The sequence below is a fragment of the Triturus cristatus genome, chromosome 8 (genome assembly GCF_964204655.1).
Source record: "Triturus cristatus chromosome 8, aTriCri1.1, whole genome shotgun sequence".
Taxonomy (NCBI): domain Eukaryota; kingdom Metazoa; phylum Chordata; class Amphibia; order Caudata; family Salamandridae; genus Triturus; species Triturus cristatus.
This window is the reverse complement of record NC_140591.1, coordinates 41,282,953-41,306,506: the sequence shown is the minus strand read 5'-3', so window position 1 is coordinate 41,306,506 and position 23,554 is coordinate 41,282,953. Positions and strand designations below refer to the sequence as shown.

The 23,554-nt window shown below is 43.0% G+C and overlaps 2 protein-coding genes across 4 annotated transcripts in view; both read right to left on the bottom strand.

Moving 5' to 3' along the window:
- The window catches only part of LOC146799922 (uncharacterized), a 96,841-nt gene that overhangs the window by 23,359 nt on the left and 49,928 nt on the right, over positions 1 to 23,554 (bottom strand). The window contains exon 6 of one of the 3 annotated variants that reach the window (XR_014967601.1): positions 16,642 to 16,752. The exons of the other annotated variants lie outside the window; for them this stretch is intronic. The gene's annotated coding sequence lies outside the window, so the exon portion shown is untranslated. Of the gene's footprint in view, positions 1 to 16,641; positions 16,753 to 23,554 lie in introns of those variants that run through there. 3 annotated transcript variants of the gene reach the window in all.
- LOC146799923 (uncharacterized) lies at positions 14,942 to 16,572 on the bottom strand. The gene has a single exon (XM_085620881.1). The coding sequence runs from the start codon at positions 15,636 to 15,638 to the stop codon at positions 15,066 to 15,068; it is 573 nt and encodes a 190-aa protein (XP_085477007.1). The 5' UTR covers positions 15,639 to 16,572; the 3' UTR covers positions 14,942 to 15,065.

Sequence of the window (23,554 nt, the reverse complement as noted above, 5' to 3'; positions counted from 1 at the left end):
CTATTCTATGAAGTAATTCCTACACAAAATAGGCGGCAGCGCAAGTAAAAACACGTGCCTGCGCACCTGCCTCCAGTAGAGTACGTTCATACATACCATATGAGCTTGTCTCAAGATACGCCTTTTCGGGAGGGAGCTACTGAGAGGCTGGAAAGAGCCGCTGGCGCACCCATTGACAGACAGGCAGTCCTAGGCTTGCTGGAGATATGGCAGAACTTGGATGTCTCTTCTTCGAAAAAAATTGCTGGTTTACTTGAGCTTCTTGCTTGCAATAGGGGAGATTGCAAGGCTATGGGAAATTCAACTAACCCGTGGCTGCGGAACCGGGAAAGGGAAGTGAACATATGCTGTGTCAAGGAAAAGCTGGTATACAAGGGATGAGGGGGCCGAGATAATTTGGGGTGGTTGGGATGCTGAGAGCTAATGATACCAGATTGCACGGCCAACCAGCTGGGCCCGGAGTAGACAGGGATGGAGCTTATAGACAGCTAAGACGGTGCTCGACCCCTTAACCCAATAGACTCATTGTGATACAGATTCTCCATACTGAAATGAATGGAACTTTTTATTCCCCACAAGGGCATGGGATTGGGACTGTGCAAATATCTGTGCAATTGTTTATTTGTTTCACTTTTATGTTTGTTTATTAAATGTCAATAACATACAATTAAAAAAAGCAATGGCTATATCAGTCAGCGCTTATGATGGATGGCACTTCTAAATCTAGTGGCAAAGGATGGCCTTCGTACTGGGGTGGTGATTGAGAGCACCTTGATTCTCAGGACATCCAGTTTACCTGTGTTGTGCAGACAAGAACGGGCCTGAAATACTAAATGATGTAGCCCTTGCTTGTATATTTGTTGTGCTAATACTTTATGCAAATAATGGTTGTCTCTCTAGTCAAATCAGTTGACAAGCAGAGAAGTAGCATCTACAGCCCTGATTTGTAAAAGTCTTGCAGTGTCCTTGGCGCAGCCTGTAAGTGGGGATTAATAGCAGAGGCGAGTATTCTTCGTTCTAGACTCACCTTATAGCTGTAGTACAAGCGTCTCCTTTTGCAAAAAAGATTAAACATTGTGTGCTCTGGCACATGTCTGAGATGGGGGAAATCTGAGGTGGTCTTCGGATACGGGTGCATTTTATAAATCAATGTTTTAGTATTGTAGAACTCTGGTGTCTTGGAGCTCATTTTGCGAGTACACTATAGGAAGGAGCTATTTCACTTGAATTACAACTTGTGAAACAAAAGGTAAACACTGACTACACTACCAGAGGTGCATTAATCCACTTATCTATACCTACGATTGTAGACTGTGAACAACACTTTATACACAAATCTTTGCATGACAAGTATGGTCACCTGGGATGCAAGTGTGAAGGACTCAGACCTGGGTAAGAAATTCCAAGTTTGTAAATGAAAAAGCAAACACTTTGACAATGACTTGTAATAGCGTAAACACTGGACCTCTATGAGAGTCTATGACCATAATGATGAAGGAAGCCACAAATGTAGACACCCAACTCAACAAAACTGAAGGTTACAATGGCAGCATCAGGGATGTGCTCGAGAAAGCATCTACACAGTGTAGAGCAGTCAGAGCCGCAGCAGAATGACACACCAGAGACAGATGCAGATACGACGTCTCCAGGCAATGCCTCAAAAGAATGGATACAAAAATCTGCAGATGCTACAGGTGGCCATGAGAGAACAAGGTGGAACGATGACTATGAATGCATCGACCAGCAAGAGTCGGAGGCAGGACTCTAGTAATAGTAGGGATCTGGATTCTAGCAAAGAAATCATTGGACATATAGAAATCATTGGATAGTGAAGGACCATGTGAACCTGGAATACGGAAAATAAGTATATTTCAGTCTTATCCAATGCCCATTTAGGGGCATTTACATCAATGGTATTGAGGAGGGTAGTTATGAGGCAAGTTGATGATTGTTTCATCAGCAAAGACAGGTGCCAGGGGTGAATGAAGCCGCTCGCGCGACTTTGGAAGTTCTATGTACCCTTTGCCAAGTTTTCCATATCTCTTCTACTCAAGACAGAATAAATATCTCATTAAAAATGCAGTTGTAAGTAAACAGATACAACCGTAAAAAGGTGTCTTGCACTCTTCAGTCTGTGATATCAACATCCACAAAAGTGTGCCTAAAGGCATGGTGTGACCATTGTGATGGGTATGAAATTAACAACTTCATTAAATTGAATCATGAATGTCTTCTGGATGGGTTCGGATTATTATGAAACGTTCATATGAAACATACTTTACGAGCTCCATCCCTTTAAAATGATGTAAGTGGTGAGAGTCATCTACAGTGTGAAAGAGATGGCTGAACCTGCTGAATGTTTTAAGAATATTGAACAAGTATTACTGTACTTTAAAGAAGTATAGAGCCCATAGGAGAAAGTGGCAAAATGTACAAGTCGGACAGAAACAGAATTTGGGAAGGAAGTGTTATCAAAGACCAATTATCTTTATCAGGGTTTAAAAATGGCGGCTCTGGTATTTTATAAGGTAGTAAATGAAAATAAGGAAATTTGTGGCTAATCTTATTTAGGCAATTTTTCCCTTCTGTGTTAGCGATTGAGACTGGGGCTATCGAAGATAGCAATTGCTGCTGAACGCGGGTGTAACAAGAGGAAATGTGTACATGGTTTTATGCATATACAATGTTTGTTATGTGTAAATCTGACACCATCTCATACCTGCTGGCAATGCGGGAGGGCGTATGTGATTCAGCAGCACTACACGCTATGAATAGAGGCTTACATGGTAACATACTCCATTTGTAGCATGTGTTGGCTGCCCATACACATGCTATGCATGGACTGTAAAGCAGTACTCCTCTTGCGGGGGCTCTGGGCATTAGATGGTACAGATGTTTGAAATAATGTTAGTCAGACTGTTTGTCCTACAAGAGACTGCTGTCTGGTGTGAACATCCACACACTGGTGTTTTGTCAATGAGTGTTGATTTGACAAGGTAGCCAACTTTACAAATGCCTACTATGGGGATGATTCCTACGAAAGCCATTGAAGCACCTTTCTTTCTTGTAGAGTGAGCTCTTGGAATGGTTGGTAAAAGTCTTTTGGCCTTTACATAACAAATTTGGACACATTTTACAATCCATCTTGCAATTCCTGCTACAGGAATGGTTTTAACTTTCCTTGGATTTGAGAAAGATACAAAAAGCTGTTGTGTCTTCCTTTGTATGTAGTACATTGTTTTTATAACATATTTTATTGATTTTCGTATTATCACAACTTCTTCCGTAAATGGTATACATTATGTAAACCGCCATTAATATACCATATATTAGATCTCGACATAAAAAAAACAGTGGTACTATTGTCAATGAATTGCCAGTGGTACTATCTTACAGATTTAACATGTATACTTCCATTGAATTGTAGTGACCACCGAAATGTCGTTACTTCTATGCGTATAACACAATATAGGTGCTGTAACGGGTTACACCACTCATTTCGTCCCTCTCAATCTTGACCCAATCTAACTATATTTCCCTACCCCTCGCACCCCATAGACTCAGTTTTGCCTTTACATATTCAGGTTGATAGTCAGCATAACGATACTTAAAAGTTGTATTTCGTGGCACAAGTCCAGCAATTGGTACATATTATATAGCATTGCAAGGTCCAGGTCTCTGCATCGCCCACTTTTTGTTGGCATCCTTAACAGTCTAATGTTGCCCCTTCTACAGTGACTATACTTCTTTGGCTAAAAGTTCCTCCAAAATCATATTCCATTTCATTTCCGCAGCCCTCAACGTTCTTCCCTTTATAACTCTGCACTTTGAGCTTTACCCCGTCTGACCACTTCATTGTACCAATCTAGCATCAACTGTGCTTTTGCCGCTTTCCACCTCATGGTTATTGTGCGTTTGGCGAGGATCAATGCCAAATTGGCAAATCTATGTGTGGGACTCCCATTTGGCTCTAGCGGTTATTCCTACTATGTAGTACTCAAACTATCTTGTCCTTCCCTCCCTGGGGCTACCTCATTTAATATCGTGTGTACTGTTCCCCAGTAATGTGTCAGCCGTGGACAAGCCCATAGCATATGTAATAAGTTTGCATTTGAGTCTTGACATCGGGGGCATACGTCAGTTATGTCTGGAAACATCATACTTAATCTGTGGGGGGTCAGGTAAGCGTGATGTACAATCATAAGCTGAATGAATTTAAACTTAGGATTTCGTGATACCTTCCTCGGATATTCCATTCAAATTCTCCATTCTTTCTCCGTCAATTCACGGCCTATGTCAATATTCCATTTATCGCGGAGTGTTTGTAGTGATACTGCAGCACATGTTCAGATCCCGCGATGTAACCATTTAGTCAAATGACTGCCCTTACCCATCAAATATTGCATGTGTCGGGGGTTCCGCCCCTCCAGGTGCCTATGTGTGCCGAACATATCTTGTTATATTCGCATGAAGAAATAATGTATTGGGTACTCCCTGTTCCCTCACATATGTGTCATGATTCATCAACGTGTGATCTGTGAATAACATTCCCACCGTGTCTATGCCTGCTTTTACTCAGGTGGATATACGCTTAAGTGTTACTGTCCCTAACGGTAAAGGGAGTCCTAATAGTGGAATATTAGGGGCAAATAGAGTCTGTCCTTTTGTATATCGCAGTGCCGTCTTCCAGTATAACAATGCTACTTTTAGCAGTGGAGGAGCAATTAATGGGAGCCTACTGTGTGGTAGTGGAAGCTTGTGAAGTATCCCCCTATCCCATTCCTACAGAGTCATGGTAATCTCTTGCAGGGTGCACCCCGCAATCCAGTATGCCAGCCAATGTAGTTGACCTGTGTAACAGTATGCTCTGAAGTCTGGTACTCCCATCCCCCCGTGTTTTGCATCTAACTGCAGTTTTGCCAGTCCTATCCGCTGGCACCGCGTTCCCCATATTAGTTCCACCAGCAAAGTATCCAGAGTTTTAAATACTTGCATCGGGATCATGAGTGGTAGATTCGTGAAGTAATAAAGCAGTTTGGGGAGCATTCCCATTTTGGCAATAGCTACCATGCCCACCACAGACCGTGGCAGGGACGTCCAGAATTGTATTTGCATTTATATCGCTGTAATTGCCCGGCACAGGTTGCCGTCTAACAGGTCTCCCGCCTCTCTGTATATTTGAATGCCAAAATATCTAAAAGTGGATTCCAATGTCGGAAACGTCCAGCAGCCGAATTGTAATGGATCAGGCTACATAGTATCAGTAAATAAGTACGCATAAGACTTAGTGTCATTTATAGAGAGCCCTGATAGCGATTGAAAAGTGTTAAATATTGTAGGGATTGGTTCATGATCGCTTCTAAGATGTTCAAAGTATAATATTAAATCGTCCGAGTATGCCGAGATAATGTGCGTGTCATTTCCCAACCGTATACCTTGGTGTTCCGCCATGGTGCGGATTTTAACAACCAGCGGTTCAAGGGCAAGTATGAATATCAAAGGTGAGAGCAGCCACCCTGGTCGAGTACCCCTTGCTACTGCGTATTGTTGTGAAATATGAACCCCTGTCCGTGCACGCACCATAGGGTTTGTATATATTAGAGCCACCCATTTCATATACTCTTCCGGAACACCAAACCTTGGGAGAGATCGAAGCATATAGCTCCAGTGGAGTGAGTCAAAAGCTTGGCGTAGGTCCAAGGATACGCATTCCTGTGTATTAATAGCTGTGGTTGAGCACGTCATAATCTGATGCAATCTTCTAATATGAACAGCTGTGCATCTTCCCGCTACAAACCCGCACTGGTCCATGTGTATTAGTTGTGGTATAAACTGTTGGAGTCTATTTGCTAACAGTTTACTTAAGATTTTATAATCCGTGTTTAACAATGAAAGGGGTCGGTATCCCGCTATGCCTTACTATCCCTGCCCAGCTTTGGCAGCGAGACCACTATTGCTTGCAAGAGGAAATGAGGCAGATTCTAAAGGAGGCTTGATACAGCCCCTGCAAATGGGGGACTAGTAATGTTGAGTATGCCGCGTAAAACTCTATTCGTAGCCCATCTAGTCCTGGTTTTTTTTCTTCGAGGTAGGGCCTAATTGCTGCCCTTATTTCCCCTTCCATTATTGGTCTCTCTAATTCTTTTTTGTGGTCTGCCAATAACTCCGGGAACCGGAGTTCCCCCAAAAATGTTTCATAATCAGTTCCACAAGGTTCCACCGGCGCCGGATACAATGTTTTATAATAATGTTTAAAGGCCACATTTAGCTCTGATTGGATGTGTACAGCGGTGCCTTCCGAAGTAGTAATCTCAAGAATGGGGAGCTGCACCGGCGTGTCTTTGAAAATCCTCCACTCTGCTTCTCCATGCTGATTTTGTGTGTATAAAGGATAATCGAATACTCAGAGTTCTTCCAAGAGTTCTCAACTTCCGCTAGCCTTTCAACTATAACAAAGTGAGTCCCCCTCATGCACTAATTGCCACTCCTCGTATTACCGTTTTAAATTCGTCCTATTCCACTTGCCGCGTGCTAGCCGTACCATAATTTTCTGCAAAATAATTAACAATCGCTGTAGAGAGGGAGCTGTGAAATACTGAGTCTTCCAACAGTGAAGGCTGCAATTTCCAGGTAGGGATTGGCACGGGAATCTTCCCCCACAGTAATGTAACTTCGAGGGAGTTGTGATACGATAGGGTTTTACCCAGATACTTGGTATCAGATTCATGTGCAATGAGAGGTAAAGAACAGGAGATTGTCGATACGAGTCTGTAACCCGTGTGGCGGCGAATAAAAGGAGTATTCTTTGCTTGCAGGATGTTTCATGCGCCATGCATCCCGTATTTTCCAGCCCTCTGCCCATCCCTTAAGCGTCTGCCGGGTGCATTGGAGTGGGGGGTTTGACCTATCCAGCCCTATGTCTGGTACCGCACTGAAATACCCCCTTAGACCCAGGGGTACCCATCCCATCCCGACAGTGCCATGGAGAGAATATCTAGAAATTTCTCCTGTTCTGAATTCAGGGAGTAAACACTTCCCAAAACTATGTGTTTCCCATCTACACACCATGTAGTAGCACATATCTACCATTTGAATCTATTCTCTGTTCCAATAGTGCAAAGGGGGTACCACTTCTTATCCATATCACGGCCCCCCCCCCCGAGAAAATGCGGAGTAGGCTATTTAAAATAACTGTCCCCTCCATTTCTTCTGTTATTTATGGGCTTCTGCATGCGCGAGATGGGATTCTTGCAGAAAAACGATGTGTACCTTCCTACGATTAAGCTGTGCGAGAATTCTATGTCTCCTATGTATGGCTTTCTATGTAATACATAAGTGCTCTTTGTACATCACGTGCACAAAGAGCACTCTCTGCTACGGTCTTTGGCTGAGGACAGAAGACTGGTAAGTTACGTTTTTGGTTTTAGTGGAATGGAGAGATGACCCTTGGGAGAAACTTTGGGAACCTAATCCTAGAAAAACAGAAAGTAAGGCTTTCCCAAGGTTAGAACATGAATTTCACTTACTCTTCTTAGGGAAGTTATTGCAATAAGGAAAGCTACCTTCCAAGAGAGCGACTGCAGCGGACATGAATGCACTGGTTCAAAAGGTGTGGATATTAGCTGTGTAAGAACAACGTTTAAGTTCCAGTTCCATAAAGGGAATGTCGGTAAACGTGGTGGAATTATTCTTTTCAAGCATTACATAAAACTTTTGATGACTGGTATACAGAAAAGTGACAGTTGCTTGTGGTTTTGGACATAAGCTGCAATTACTGCAAGATGCAGTCGTATGGAAGTGTATGCCAAGCATAACTTTTGAAGGTGTAGCAGGTAGTATACTATTTGTTGTATTGTAGAAACGCAAGGGTCTATATGCTGGACTGGACAATAGTATACCTCCCCCTAAGAGACTGCGCTAAATGCAGTAGTGCTGTGGAGGATTTCTTCCAAGTAGTGTGGCACTGTCCAGTTATAATGACCTACTGGATGGAGATACTGGGGTGGGATGTCCTTTGCATGATTCGGCAGTGTCTGCTGGACTTACTCCCCGATAATGCTAAGAAGAAAGTGAGTAGATGATTTACAGTCCTGGGTATTGTCTTGGCTAAGAGATGTATTGCTATTAGTTGGCTAAGTGCTAGCCCTCCCTGCATGGGGACTGGAAGAGAGATCTACTGGAATGGGCGAGATGAGGAAACACACATGCAACAGACACCTAGGGATGAGAAGGTGGCATATGATCTGCTTTCTTGTGGAGTCATGATGCAAGTTCTATCGGAACCTTTGTAGGTTGAAATGCCATGATGGATGCACCAAATCCGGCAATGTGCTGGTCTGAGATAGGAAGGGCCTATTGACATGGGTGGGACACTGGACACCCAAATTATGTTTGAAGTATGGTAGGCTTATGGATGCACATGAAAGTTCTCCTCAATGTATTGACCAGTGGACGATTGGAAGCTTGGGAGTTCTTGTTAGTCATTTTGGCAAATTGTCTTTCTATAATGGTACATGAAGTTTGCGGATATTTGATGTGTTATAACATTGCTTTTGCTATGGTTGGGTTAAAATTCCAATGTACTATAACTGTCAAATGTTTTGGTATACTGTACATATTATCATGCTTGTTGAAATGGCAATATTTTATTTTTTTAAATGGGTGCACAAAATGTTTCCATTTGGCAGCACAACAGGCTCTTGTGTTTGGGTGTCTTGTCTCTTTTAAAATGTCCATATATTCTGGAGGCAATTGCAGCTATCCAAACTCTAAGACTTCAGGAGCCACATTGCAAGGTTGAGTTGTTTGGGGTTTGGATGCCTGGCTGTGACCCTACTGTGAGTGAGAAGATCTGGTATGTTGGGAAGCTTCTTGTGAGGTATTTAACACACCTGATAAGTTAAATAGCTTTTAACTCGTAATTCCAATAAGTGCATAATCAACGGTTCACAAAAAGGTCAGAATTAACCAACCCACCCATAATCAGGCTTTGAGTCTCTTAGTTGGTATTGTTGATAAACACAACCCCTAAGAGTGTTGCAACATTAAGTTCAGCAGTTCAACTTTGCTTTTGCCTAGGCTTGTTATAAACCCTGCAGCCCACAGCCGGTCCTCCTACCCGAGCCCCAGCGCTGTGGACACTTGCCAAAAATGCGCTGTTACTCTGTCATGTAAAGTAAATAAATTTACTCATTAGCACCTGTGAGAGGTAGACAGCTGCAAATCCGCAGAGTTCAGAATCTTGTTTTGTGATATGCAGCATGAATTGGGGCTCTCAATGAGCATGCTGGAATTGTTACGCCACACCTTACTTTGACAAAGTAGGCCCGAGTGATAACCGGGTCCTCCCTCGATTCCTTGTGGCTGCGGTCTTCTCATGCACTTTGTCTCCCATCTTCAACTGGACATGTTGATGTAGGCCAGATGGTGGTGGCCTGTGTCACTGCCCAGGAGGCCAGTGCAGTCCATCCACGAGCTCTTCCAGGTCCAATCAGGCAGTAACCAGCGTAGGCCTCTGCCAGAGTGCTACTTAATAATGGCCCATCCTCTGCCGGAACCCACATGAAGGTGTACTGCAGCAGAATGAAGTTATCGAAAGGTCCTCATCTCACCTTTAGACCTCGCAGCTGGAATGAACGACCGCAGCAGAACTGGCTTCAGGCATCCCATATACCGGTCAGCTCCACGGTCACACAAAGCACCCTCCCTGGCCTAAAACTATTTAGGTATTCCATTGTTTGGTGTTTTAAACATATCAGCTGTAGGATGGAGGTGGAGGTGGAATTTAGACTCTGGCCTTAGAAGCTTAGAGCAGAGTGGGCAGCAGCTCTCTGGCAACCCCCACTGCAACCCATCAGGCTTTGGTTATAGCTAAATAGTTTTGCCAAAAGCTAATACACAAGAATACAGCATGAGAAATCATACAATGCAAAGCTGCTGACTGTAATTTGCTACTTATGAACTTTGCTGATGACTAACTGAAGATTTCCCAACTCGAAATTCACACCCACTTTCAACATACACAACATATTACAGTCTATGCATCAACATACATTCCGTTTTAATAATTACATGATTAAGACTATTTAACATTTAGCATTAGTTTCAAAAGCCATAATTCAGTAAAAACAAAAGTCTTCTAACCATGAAATATTGGCTATATAACAAATCTTTATAATCAAACAAATACAATGAAACAAAAAGAAAGTAACGTCGTCTACGTTTGTATAAAGGTAACAAAGATGCTTAACACTTTTTATTATAACTTTTCAACATAATGCACGGCAGCCACAATGCTCTACAATATAGCCTAAAGTTCTGGCTAAACACATAAGGTCCCAAAGGCGAGACCTATTGGCTATGCCAACGCTTGTTAATGATTGCCTGCATCTTGACATGGCCTACCAGTGCCCCTGGCATATACACATTTTACATTTATTTCAAGAGAGAGGGACCAGGAACACAGGGTGAAGAGTAAATCGAAAAGGTTATATTGCAAAGGTGTACCTTGACTTTTTGGTCATTTGCCTGCCTTTTGTGATATAAAGGGAACAATTCACAGTGCATTGAGACGTTACCATATAAAGCTGCGCAGAAAGGAGAAGATGGCTGCCGTAATCATGGGAACAGAATATTAAGCCATACAACACCTGTTATAGATTTCTTTAGCCTCCATGAGAAGAGACATGCCTAGGCCTTTTCTGCCTGCATTTAAAACAATGCCCACTCTAACTCCATTTTTTTTTTAAAGAATTGACTACAGCCAGAAAGACACTGCCTGATTGTACCCAGAGATGAAAATACTCCCCTCCCCCTCCACCCCTGGAAATCACCATCTTTGTCATTTTGATGATGCCAGGAAGAGGAGAATCCCCACTGCAACCTTTTCAGTGCATATAAAAATATCAGACTACTGCTGAACCCGACATTTCCTGGGCACTGCATATGATGTGGACAAAGCGCTCACTTGTGCATCCCCGTTCTGGTGGAACCTTTACCTCATACTCATGCCATCATATTTTTCTTAATGGAGCCACACACAGTGGTGGTGTGAGAATGGCGCCCCTTGCCAAAGCACTCCCTCGCCCCTTGTTGGGGAAGGACCCAGTAATTATGCCCTGGAGTTTCAGAGACCCCTCTGAGAGAGTCAACAGCGTAAAGGGAGCCACACACAGCGGAGGTGTGGGAGTGACATTCCCACTGGGATCACAGCACTCCGGACATTGGACACTATTTTTCCTCGTCTCCCGTTTGTGTCTCCTTCTCCCTCCCACCTCTTTCATTCTTTGTCTACCTCCCCTGCTCCTATCCTCTCTCCCCTGAATCATTGCCCTTGCCTGCTTTTTCCCTTATGTATATGTTTTTAACACTTGTAACTACGCTCCAGCAACTTGTAACTATGCTCTGAAACTGTATAACTTGTAACTATGTAAGTGGTAACTATGCTCTGAAACAATGCTCGTCCTCATGTAAAGCGGTCTGATACCTCCGGGTCTAGCCAGTGCAATATAAAACTTTTCAAATAAATAAGTATTTGTAACTTTTGTTGGGCCTTCCACAGAGCCACCTTCCATAGATAGTAAAGCTCTCCAGTGTGGCAAACAGTTAGAAAGATCTCCATGCTGGACCCTCATTAGCGGCATACCAATCAATGTCAACTGAGAGTAGATGGTATCAAGTTAGCATGTAAGATCATTGTGTGAATGATGCATGCTTCCATATTTAGTTTAGTGATTTTCAAGGAAAGGAGAATGCTTAGGAAGTGGTATAAGTTATCTACAGCTTTCCATAGCATGTTCTGCGTTTCTAAAAAGAAGCCTAATTTACATCCCCCATCCAACTTGGGTATGGTACAGTCCAATCTTTTGAACCTGGCAAGCACATACTGCTTCTCCTGGAGTTTATCAGAAATAAAAGAAATGCATGTATGTCCCTGAGACACTTCTTGTGCCAGAGTGCTGTTTAAGAGGGAAAAACGTATTAGCATGAAATCCTTTCAGCAATATTCCCAACAAAGCAGGAAGACAATATCTATGCTTAACAGTAATCTGTACACAAAGAAGAAAAGAAACGTGTTCTAAACGGGGTCGTTGTCTACTGATATGACAAGATCACCAATAATAAGTGAAATCAAACATTTTTTTAAAGATACAAAATGCATTCTGATTTTTTTTTCTACCAAATATAAATAGTAGGACAGCATAAGGATAGGCAGCTGAATCAATGTCATGTGGATGGTGCATGGCAGGATTTCATTGAATATGCATTAGCGCATTGCAGGTATTGTAATTGTGGTTCTTTTTCAATAGAAACTGACAGACCTCATTCAAATGATTGTTAAAAGAAAGTCCAAGACTTGAAAAGTTTCTGTAAGATGGTGTCCTCCGGCCATCCTACACATTATAATAACTATTTCAAAAACAAGAAGAAAAACATACATAAAAAAGATTGATGTATCCTATCCTTAGCACACTATACTGTTCCATTTACAAGTATATATATTTGCCAGATCTGAGCAATGACATAAGATCATACATGAATAAAGAAACATCACATAGTGGGTAATCCTGTAATATGCTCTTATACTGCCTCATGGGGTTCTGTAGGCATTTCATGGGTCCCTTTCAAATATGGGTTTCATCAGCAAGTCAATAGCCTCAAACCAATCTGCAGAGCTTTACTATTGTTTTTGTTGATTGAATATTCCAATGATAAAAATACAGATGGAGAACGTGATTAACAATCTCACAATTATACAGCCTTCACTCACAGTTTTTAGTAAACATTCCCATTTGAAAAACGATATACTATTCAACCCAAGTGCCATAAAATAATCATGTAATATAAAAAATACAAACTGACTAACATTTATGACATGATCCTACATTCCCATCTAAGGGATCTGCTCATATTTACTAACCATATGCCCTTTGGACTTGTTGTTTATATTGTCATCAGAACCCCATGATGAATGTGTACATTAAAATATACCTGGACCTAAATGTTTACATAATTCATTAAGGCCTCCACCATCCCTACGTACATGAATGGAATAGAAAAATGTGCCCCATGAACAACAAAGTTTAAGGTTACCAATATGCCGAGTAATACAGCCAAAGAGCTATCTCTCCTTACAGCATGCGCAAGGCAACTTCCACAGTGGGAGGGTAGTTTCAACATATGATTGTGTTTTCCCAAAGCTATAAAGCACAATAATTGAATCTTACCTTACATCCACAAGGTCTAGACACTGTTTCTTCATAAAACAGTGAAAGGCGAATGAAGCCCTCCCACGTTTACTGTAGCCAAAATTATTTTCTTGGACGGGTTGCTGAAACGACTTATAATTTCATGACAGACTGAAAATCATCGTATTAGATGCTTATGTATGAGTTTTCGTGTGTGCATTTGCTGATGCACATGTAATTGCAAATAAGCATGGAAGCACTTATCACATCCATCCAGAATGTTATTTCCTTTTTGTGTGTTCATTAATTGACCAATATGCATAATACATCATAAAAGCAATTCATTCATTTACTACATCTACAGGAGGAGTCTTACAGTTTATATACAACTGAAACAGCCCAGATATTTTATGTTGTTTTTCCTATGTGTGATTGCTGGTGGCATTTTAGGTATGTTGAGGTAGCAAAGCCCATTCCACCTTCCTTGCATTTGAATAGTTTTTCTTCTGTAGGCCTTCACAGATGGCTAGTTGGGACTGATGCTTGAGTAAATCTCTTTGCACATCCACCGCATGTGTGTGGTTTTTTTTCACAAATTGTGTGTTAGCTGCTGACTCTTTAGCTGATTGGATTTACTAAAGCTCTTTCAACATTCACTGCATTTGCATGTTTTTCGTCTATATGCCATTGCAGATGGATGGCTAGATCTGATGCTTGAGTAAAGCTCTTTCACATTCTCCGAGTAAAGTTGTTCCCCTGTGTGTTAAATGGCGGCTCTTTGGATGTGTGGATTTACCCAAGCTTTTTCCACATTCACTTCAAGTGTATGGTTTCTCTGCTACATTAATTTGCAGATGGATGGTAAGGGTGGGTGCTTAAGTGAAAACATTTCCACATTCATCCATGTGCATGGTTTTTGTCAGGTGCTTACGCTGGTGGATCTTTAGACTTGTTAAATGAGCAAAGCTTATTCCACATTCACTGCATGTGTATGGTTTTTCCCCTGTGTGAGTTCGCTGGTGACTCCTTAGATGTGTAGATCTACTAAAGCTCTTTCCACTTTCACTGCATGTGTATGGCTTTTCTCCTGTATGCTTTCGCACATGGGTGGCTAGGTGTGCAGCTTGAGTAAAGCTCTTTCCACATTCACTACATGTGTATGGTTTTTCTCCTGTATGCATTCGCAGATGAGTGGCTAGGTGTGCTGTTTGAGTAAAGGTCTTTCCACATTCACTGCATGTGTATGCTTTTTCTCCTGTATGCCATTGCAGATGGATGGTTACTGCTGATAATTCAGTAAAGCGCTTTCCACATTCACTGCATGTGTATGGTTTTTCCTCTGTGTGTGTTCGCTGGTGGACCTTTAGATGAGTAGATGCTCTAAACCTCTTTCCACATTCACTGCAAGTATATGGTTTTTCTCCTGTATGCCCTCTCAGATGGCGGGTTAGTCCCCATGCTAGAGTAAAGCTCTTTCCACATTCACTACATGTGTATGGTTTTTCTCCTGTATGACTGCGCTGATGGTAGGTTAGTGCCGATGCGTGAGGATAGCTCTTTCCACATTCACTGCATGTGAATGCTTCTTCTCCTGTATGCCATTGTAGATGGAAGGATAGTGCTGATGCTTCAGTAAAGTGCTTTCCACATTCATTGCATGCGTATGGTTTTTCCCCCTTGTGTGTCTGATGGTCGCTCTTTAACCCCTTGGCTGCGGTAGGAATTCCGCCGCAGCGCTGGGGGGGTTTGGGGGCAGCGCGGTGGCGCTGTGCTCATGACGGAGCCACTCCGTCATGAGCCACGGTTGAGCTGTGCTCATGACGGAGTGGTTCCGTCATGACTCCGCCCACTGCGCTAATCGCCCGCACAGGCGGGGAATCAGCGCAGCGTGGGAGGAGCGGCGGCCAACGTCATGAGCGCTGAAGAGGTTAAAGACGAAGATCTACTAAAGCTCTTTCCACATTCACTGCAAGTGTATGGTTTTTCTCCTGTATGTGTTAGGTGATGACTCTTTAGATTTGAGGATCTATTAAAGCTGTTTCCACATTCTTGGCATGTGTATGTCTTTACCCCTGTATGCCTTCGCAGATGAGTGGCTACATGTAATGCTTCATCAAAGTTTTTTCCACATTCAATGCATGTGTATTTTTTTCCCCCTGTGTGTTTTTGCTGATGGGCCTTTAGTGTTGGTAAATAAGTAAAGTGTTTGCTACATTCCCTGCAAGGATATGCTTTTTCCCCGGTTTGTGTTTGCTGATAGATCTTTAGTTTTCCTGAGAAAGTAAAGCTCTTTCCACATTCACTGCAGGTGTAAGGTTTTTCTGTGCGTGTTCGTTGATGGATCTTTAGGTTTGGTGAGGCAGTAAAGCTCTTTCCATTTTCACTGCCTGTACGTTCTGCTGTATGCATTTGATATTTGCCCCTCAGAGCTAATGACTCATTAAAAGTCATCTTACATTCATTACACCTAAATAAGTTTTTTCCTGAGTTGTTACTGGTGGCAGTGTAGGGATGAGTGATTAAACCTCTTCTCACAAACACAGAAACTTTATGTTATTTCTTTTGTTTGTTAATGAACTCTTAGTTGTGATGACTGATGAACCCTATTGCCACATTCAATCTATCCTCATACATTTTACCCTGTGCATGGTTGGTGCTGCTGCTACAGTACCGAGGAGAACCCAAAGCTCGTCTTACGTTATGTGTATGGTTTTTTTTCTTTGGGGTTTGGAGTCTAAGTGTTGGTTATATTTTGGCTTAAATCATGTTAATGTGTTTGCTGACTAACCATTGTGGTTCCTGAACCACTAACTATAATTGATTATTCACTAGGTATTTGCAGTATATCTGTTCTTGCAGGACTGATAACATATCTATGGTCTATCTATCAGGAGCCGTGTGTTAAGAACTTTCTAGGATGTGTGCAAATAATGAAACGCACAGCTTATCCAAATAGTCTGCTTCTTGGACAATATCAATGACACAAACACACACAGAACAAAACTCAATACCAAGTCGTTGTGTTCTAGAATAATGTTCTGCATTGCAAGTAGCCCAACACTTGTATCTTTTAACTTTCAGATGTCTGCTTCACGATTCATGTTTGGTATACCTATGTTTGCATACCTCGTTCTACGGATTGTAAGGTCCAGCCAAAACAGCATTTATGATGGACTGACACCACAGCATTGATATTGTCTTATTAGTGAGGGGAGCACGTTTTATAACTACCTGATAATTATCTAAGATAAAGGGTGATATCTAGCATGTTTTAATTGTTGATGTGTTCTGTCTGTGTAATTTTTGTGATTTTAATTTATTTGGATGTTTTGGGAACTGCACCATGGATGCCCTCAGACTCTTGAAGCCGCTGGATTGCACTCGATGTTCTTACACTTACAGGATATGTCTGTTCATGTACAAGATTCTCTGTCTCCTAAGGAGTTGTTCTATTTTGAATTGCTGTTTGGCATTTCTGGTTCTTCTCAAGTATCAGATAGCTTTCCAGTTTTATCATATTTTCTTCATTACTCTTCATCTTATTATGTGTTCAGGAATCTCCTCTCTGTGGATACAAAAATACCTGTAATGCCGTAATCTATAAGCAGCAAAGTGTACACTATGTCTCTGATGAAATGTAAAAAAAATTTAAACACTTGAATAAATTCTGGCTACCGGTAATTGCTCTAGGTTGCAATGCAGTCCATCTTACTAGCTCACTGTACCACTACTGACAATAATCATTCTAATGCAAATCAGCATTCATTGATCATTCTGCAAGAAAATAAGAACATCCCAATATGTAGCAGAGTCCACATTCATTTGAATAGTAACATATGCAACAACACATAATGGTGTTGACCTTGTTGGCCTTGGTCAGTGAGTTGTGACTTAAGTCCTATGGCACAGCAAGACAATTAATTAATACATTTCACTTTATCATGTTCATAGCTTAGGAAATAATAATGTTACAATCAAAATAAAAACACAGCAGAATAATTTTCAGGACAAAAAACAAATCCTAGAGGGAAAATGAGAATTGGGCCGCTGTCTTTGTCCGTGAACGTACGGACATCATACACGTCCGTACGTTCACGGACAAAGACAGCGGCCAAGCAATGTCTATATGATGCAAAAGCGTGATTAGAGGGGCTGCCACAATTCAGTGCGTTAATGCTTCCTCCTGCATGCACAGAGATTGGCCAAGTGTTCAATAATGGTGGGTTTATTATGTTCAACACAAACAGTTTAGAGGGAGGGCAGTTCTTATTGTTCGCAGCCTTACCATAAGTAATTAAGACGAAATGGCAAATTTCTTTCAACACTGTCCAGTCTCAAACAAAGTGCTGTCAACCATATGAGGTGCCATTAGATTTCGATATGATACATATGATGCACAGATCAATCAGGAAGCAACCAGATCTGCTAATCAGATCCAAGTAAGATGTGTAGGTCTAACTCAAGCTGACTTGCAAGTTAAAACAAGTGCTGGCAGTGCCAGATTTAAAATGACACACAGTATACTTGGCTTTTAAGTAGCTACATGAGATATGTCTGTACCAGGTATGGAAATCCCAGAGCTGATTTGTATCCACAAATTGTAGTCCTGCTGATTACAAGCACTTTAAATGTGAGATAACAGTAAACGTATTGAAAGGTGTTTAAAGAGACAACAATTTCTGTATTTACCCTGCTATCAGTTAGGAGAAGAATAGCCATGCACTAGTTAGACTATTAAGGCTCAACACGTTGCTTAAAGCTGCTGCTCACTGGAGTGTTGCTCAAAAAAATTCACATGCAGCGCACAGGAAATGACCCTGAACTTAATGAGCACCTGTGAAGATGATAAAAAATACTGTCTAAGGTGATGGATGTCTAAGAAATGTTGCCTTCCTGAAACACAACACAGCCTAGTTTTATACCGGACAGTCTTTCTTTAGAGTACCCTTTTAAACAATTAGTGTAACTGATTTAGAACTATTACACTTTGTAAGTATGCATTAGGCTGTAATTGAAGACTTGTTGGTTTGGTAGATCACCCACTTGATACTATGTTTGATGCATGTATTTAAAGATTATTGAAACACAATACAAAGAAATCTGTCAATGCACCAGAAATTGGGAGCTTAGAGATCATCAAACGATACTCAAAATACTTACAGAAATGTCTAGAACTTTAAGAGAACCGAGAGCACCTTCCAACTGGTGCATTCAGTGCAACTAAAACTATCAACTAGAAAATGTATTCCTAACTACAGACTTCTCTCAACTCAACCTACAACTCTATTTAATGCTCCTCACAAAAACAGCAGCAGCTAGTGAGAGAAGGTATGAATCTACGAAATAACTACAAATTATGACACCTCAGACACTGAGCACCATACAAGACCAAAGGGCAGCATATTACATTTGAATGGCAACCTGGAGACCCAGCAGCACTGACACAACCATCTCCAACCACAAGCCAAACATATCCTAAAATGTATGGCCTGATGTGAGGTTCAAGATGCAACCCTCCAAGACATGTGGGAGATAAACTGCAACAGCTCAGGTGGTAAGAGACAGTGCTTTAGGGTCACAATAACTTTGGGCCAGAAACATAAAAAGGAACAGCACAAATAGCACTACTGCATTGAGCATCAAGTGGCAGACGCTGTTTTAAGGTTAGAATGCAAGATCCCTCAACTGGGAAACAATGCAACGGCACATTCATTATACTATGCATTTAGAGGCAGTTTAATTGTTTAATGTCACACTATACAAATACCTCAAAACTTATCATACCCATCATGTGCTAGTCTTTGTTATGATATGCCCAGTATTCCCCGATCCTAGTCATACGGCAGTCATTATCAAGATGTGTCCAAACACTGCATCAAACTGTTGGGGTGTGGAGTTATTTACACACAAAACCCACTCAAATCTACTTCCTAACTTAATTATATGCTTGAGCAAAAAAAGCATTAATAGATTTCTATTTTGTTGTAATAAAACTAGCACAAATTAAATGCTTTGCAACAATGCTAAACTCAAACATTTTGCAATAGAAAGTGGTATTATTCTGGTTTGTACAAAACATACTAACACATAACAAATGCTATGTAATAGTTAATTTCAGGTAGCTTGGTAATCACTGTACAGAAAGCAAGATGAGGCCCATTTAATCAGACAGGCCGCTCTGAAAATTATGTCATTAACAACGCCTGTATCAACAGAGAGGGGCACTCCTTGACCATATGTGCAGAGCAACCATTGTCCTTATACCAAAGGTTGGGAAGCCTGCAGACAGGTGGGCCTCCTACAGGCTGATATTTCTGCTTAATTTGGACATCAAATTACTGGCAAACCGATTGAGAGGGGTTATCTAGGATTTGAAACACCCAGACCAGAATAAGTTTATGCCACATAGATCGATCACATTGAACATTGCCACAGCAGAAGGAATTAGGGCTCCATTGGCAGTAGCCTCACTGGACACCAATAAGGCGTTCGATTCAGTGAAATGACCCTTCTTATTTGGTATTATGAGCAAGATGGGATTTGGTCCCAGCTTCTTCAAATGGGTCAGGTTGATCTATAATAACCCTAGGGAGCAGCTCAAAGCCAATGGTGTTGTGGAAATTTAGCTTGCAAACTGAACATTATCTGCGCCATCTTGCCTCTCCCCAGCGCCACGCACAGCGAATGCACGGCCGCCATTTTAGGCACCCCACTCTCTCTCCCCGCTCATTCTCGATCGCCAGCGCTTTCCCCTGGCGCTGCAAGCATCCCCCCCGCGCGCCGGCCGCCCCCGCTCTCTCATACACGGGCCATAAACCCTCTCCTTCTGCGCGACCCTGCTACGGAACCACATCCGACCGACATCCCATACATGGTCATGCCGCTCCTTTGATAACCCCCTTCCTCTGCGCCCCATTGTCCGAACTGGTCCCAGGCCATCACCTAGCCCTGCGGATGCAGTTTATTGCCTCTACTGTAAGGGAAACACCCCACATCAAAGGGATTACAGTGGATCAAAGCCCCTACCCCCTGAGACCCGGCCGGTCGCACACACCCCCGGGAATTGGCAGAATTCCCTGCTGCGCGATAGCCATCTCCTACTGCGGGTAAGGTGGGAACTTCTACTGTAACTATGTGTGGGATCGGATCTGAGCCGGGGCTTCAGGGGATGTTCTCTCATACATCAAGGGAATCTCAAGAATGTACTATGTGTAATAAAGCAATAAACCGGTGTATAAGAGACCAGGTCTCAGAGATGCAGTTATAGCACCTCGTGACGATACCTTGCTGTCTGATCTGATGTGTTCTGCTCCGACGGAATAAAACTTTGTTTCCTGCCTTCCAGTCTCCGGCGCCTGCCTCTTTCATTGGTAAATTATCGAGTGGTATGAGAGGCGATTACCACCGGGCAAATACTTGAAAGGTTATCGACTGAAACTGCCGCTACCATTTAATAATTGGCGTCCCAAACGTGGGGCCCATCAGCGACACGTGGATCCAGTGGGAGAGGTCCTGACGACAGAGTGAACGACTGCAACGATCGGGAGAGCTCCTGCCCAATAGACCCTCGTCTGGCAGCCGATCATCCGAACTTCACTGGTTCCGAGCAGACCTCTCTCGAGTGATCTACGGTCCTGACTGGGAACCATCAGGAGTGCCGCGGCAAATACGGAGAGTAGAGGACGATCGGGCGCTGGAGGCGGAAGACGAGAAACTGTCCACGCGGTCCGGGTAAGGTCGTGATACACGACAAATTGCGAAATAATTGATTGATTGTCTGAAGCTTTGGAATACTAGTATTGCTCATTGATTGTGCTCATTGATTGTTCTCTTTGAGATATTCGCTGTCTACAAACGGGGAGGAGTAGAAATACTCTCTCTCTCCCCCTTTGCAGATAGTGAAGGGTAGGTAACGCAGACTTTTGTCCCCGTTGAAACCCGTATTGCCTATCTTTATCTCCCCACTGATTGATTGTCCGAACATTGATTGTTTTGAAGAATAGTGCTCTTTGAGATATTCTCTGTTTGCAAATAACGTAGAATAGAAATATTCTGTCTAGTGTTTGCAAATAGTGAAGGGTAGGTAATGCTGACTTTTGTCCCCGTTGAAACCCGTCATGCCTATCTTTATCTCCCCATTGATTGATTGATTGATTGTCCGAACACTAGTTGTTCGATATTGGTTCTTTGGAGGTATTCTCTGCTTACAAATAACGAAGAATAGAGATATTCTGTCTAGTCTTTGCAAGCAGTGAAAAGATAGGTAGTGCTGACTTTTGTCCCCGTTGAAACCCGTCATGCCTATCTTCTCCCCACTGATTGGTAGTTGGTTCTGCCCGGACCGCTTATTAGAGGTGAACCATCCGGCTCCACTGGAAGGCACCCCTAATAAGGACATGTTCACTAAATATGGACTAGTCGCCGTAGCTTATACCAAGCTATGGCATAAATATACAAAGAAGGACCCCGAGAGTCAGTGGCCACTGATGGGATCCTTCGACGACCATAAGATAGAAGTGCTAGAAATAGCTCTGCGTAGCAATAAGACGACGCCTACTATGCTTGACAGTATCGGCATGTGGCGCAAAGAAGCATCGCAACGGAAAAAGAGGGAAGAAGTAAAAGCAGAAAAGGAATTACGAAAGGCAGCCCACCTTGCCGCTAGAAAGTTAGAAGAAGAAATAAAGGAGAGAAGGGAAACTAAACTAAGACAGGAGCCCGAAACATCAGGCCAGTACGCTGTTAGGACCCCTTCTTTGCTCTACCCTGAGTTGTCCTCCAAGCAGCGAACGAATGACGAATTACTGTTAGGTCCCCCGATCATTTACATGCCCCCTCCATATGCACCCTCCCAGTCAGTAGTGCAACACCCACAACCCCCGAACACGAGCGAAAGCAGTACAGGGGCCTCGGTCCTCACGGCCTCCGCGCCGGCCGAGCCTCTTGTGCTGAACACAACGTCGGCAATAACGCTAGATGACCATGAGATGGGAAAGAAAGATTCCACCAGAATGAATCGATTAACGAAGGATGAACGAGCAGGAATTGATAAGATAGTAGGGACACTGGTGGAGCGAAAAGAAAGTGAGGAGTATATAACAGACGTGTATAACTCGTATGCCGACAGCCGCAGACGACACTTTGTCGTACGGCTCTGTTATCACGCCCTGAATGCATATGAGGATAGATACCACGATAAAGGTCCCGAAGGCTTAGCGGCCCTATATAGGAAGGTAGACATCGGAGAAGAAAGAGAGGGCGACGTGACGAACCTCTTCACTCGTACACTCGAGGTCTACCGACACCTTAAAGAACATAGGCAGACCACCAAAGCAGAAACCCCCATAGCGACTAAGCCCCAGGAAGGAAGGGCTGATGCCATGATGCCCATCAAAGAAGCTGCCCCCTACTGGGTCCCCCCACGAGGTCAGGGAACACATGACGACATCAACCACCAAGATGCGAAGGGAAGGGTTGTATCTAACTGGGTCTACCAGCCGTGGGACCGGCAAGATATTTTGACCTTTAGAAAAACTCTACCCGACTTGAGAAAGAACCCGACTGCCTTCTACACTGAACTGGGTACAGCCTTAGGTTCTACGATTATGACTTTAGCAGATATCGACTTGTTCTTTGGGCTATGTCTGCCGGCTGATGTGTGGAAACAAATCCGGAAAGTTGACCACGCTGAGCCGTTCGGATATACCTGGGTACAACTCGATACCATAGATAAGCAGCGAGAACCAGGACAGAAACCCCCGAAAGCCATATTAGAGCTCCCAGACAAGATTGTACTAAAGCTGAAGACTCTAATCCCAGAAAGAAAGGTAGACTGGTCGATAGTGACGGCTTGCCGCCAGAAACCCCAGGAGGATGTGTCTGAATACTTCTCCCGATTCGAGACGGTGTTTTCCGATTACAGTGGCCAAGACATGACCACCGCATCCGGACATCACCTCTTTGTCCAGAATTATGTGAAGGGACTGTCACAAGAAGTTTCCCAGAAAATACAGACCAGCGAGAGTAGTTGGGCAGCCTCCAAACCCGCAGCAATTCTCCAGATGGCCCAATACTACGAAAACCAGAAAAACGAGAACGACAGGGCGTCAGAGAAGAAGAAAAAGGAACTGAAGGAGAGGGTAATGATAGCGCAGTTGCAAGGGGTGACCATAGGAAGGGAACCCCCGAAAGAGAATTACCAACCAACCGCCCCTAGGAAGCTACCCCCTAGAGACCATACACCTGCACCCTACAACGGACGGAGAGACTTAGATGGGAACCAATGTGCGTTCTGCAGAGGGTTCGGACACTGGAAATCCCAGTGCCCGGTCCTTCTGGAACTGAACAAAAATAGGGATCCCAGAGAC

What these genes read in the sequence shown, in the direction of transcription:
- LOC146799923 (XM_085620881.1), bottom strand. Translation starts at nt 15,638, where the DNA reads ATGACTTTTAATGAGTCATTAGCTCTGAGGGGCAAATATCAAATGCAT.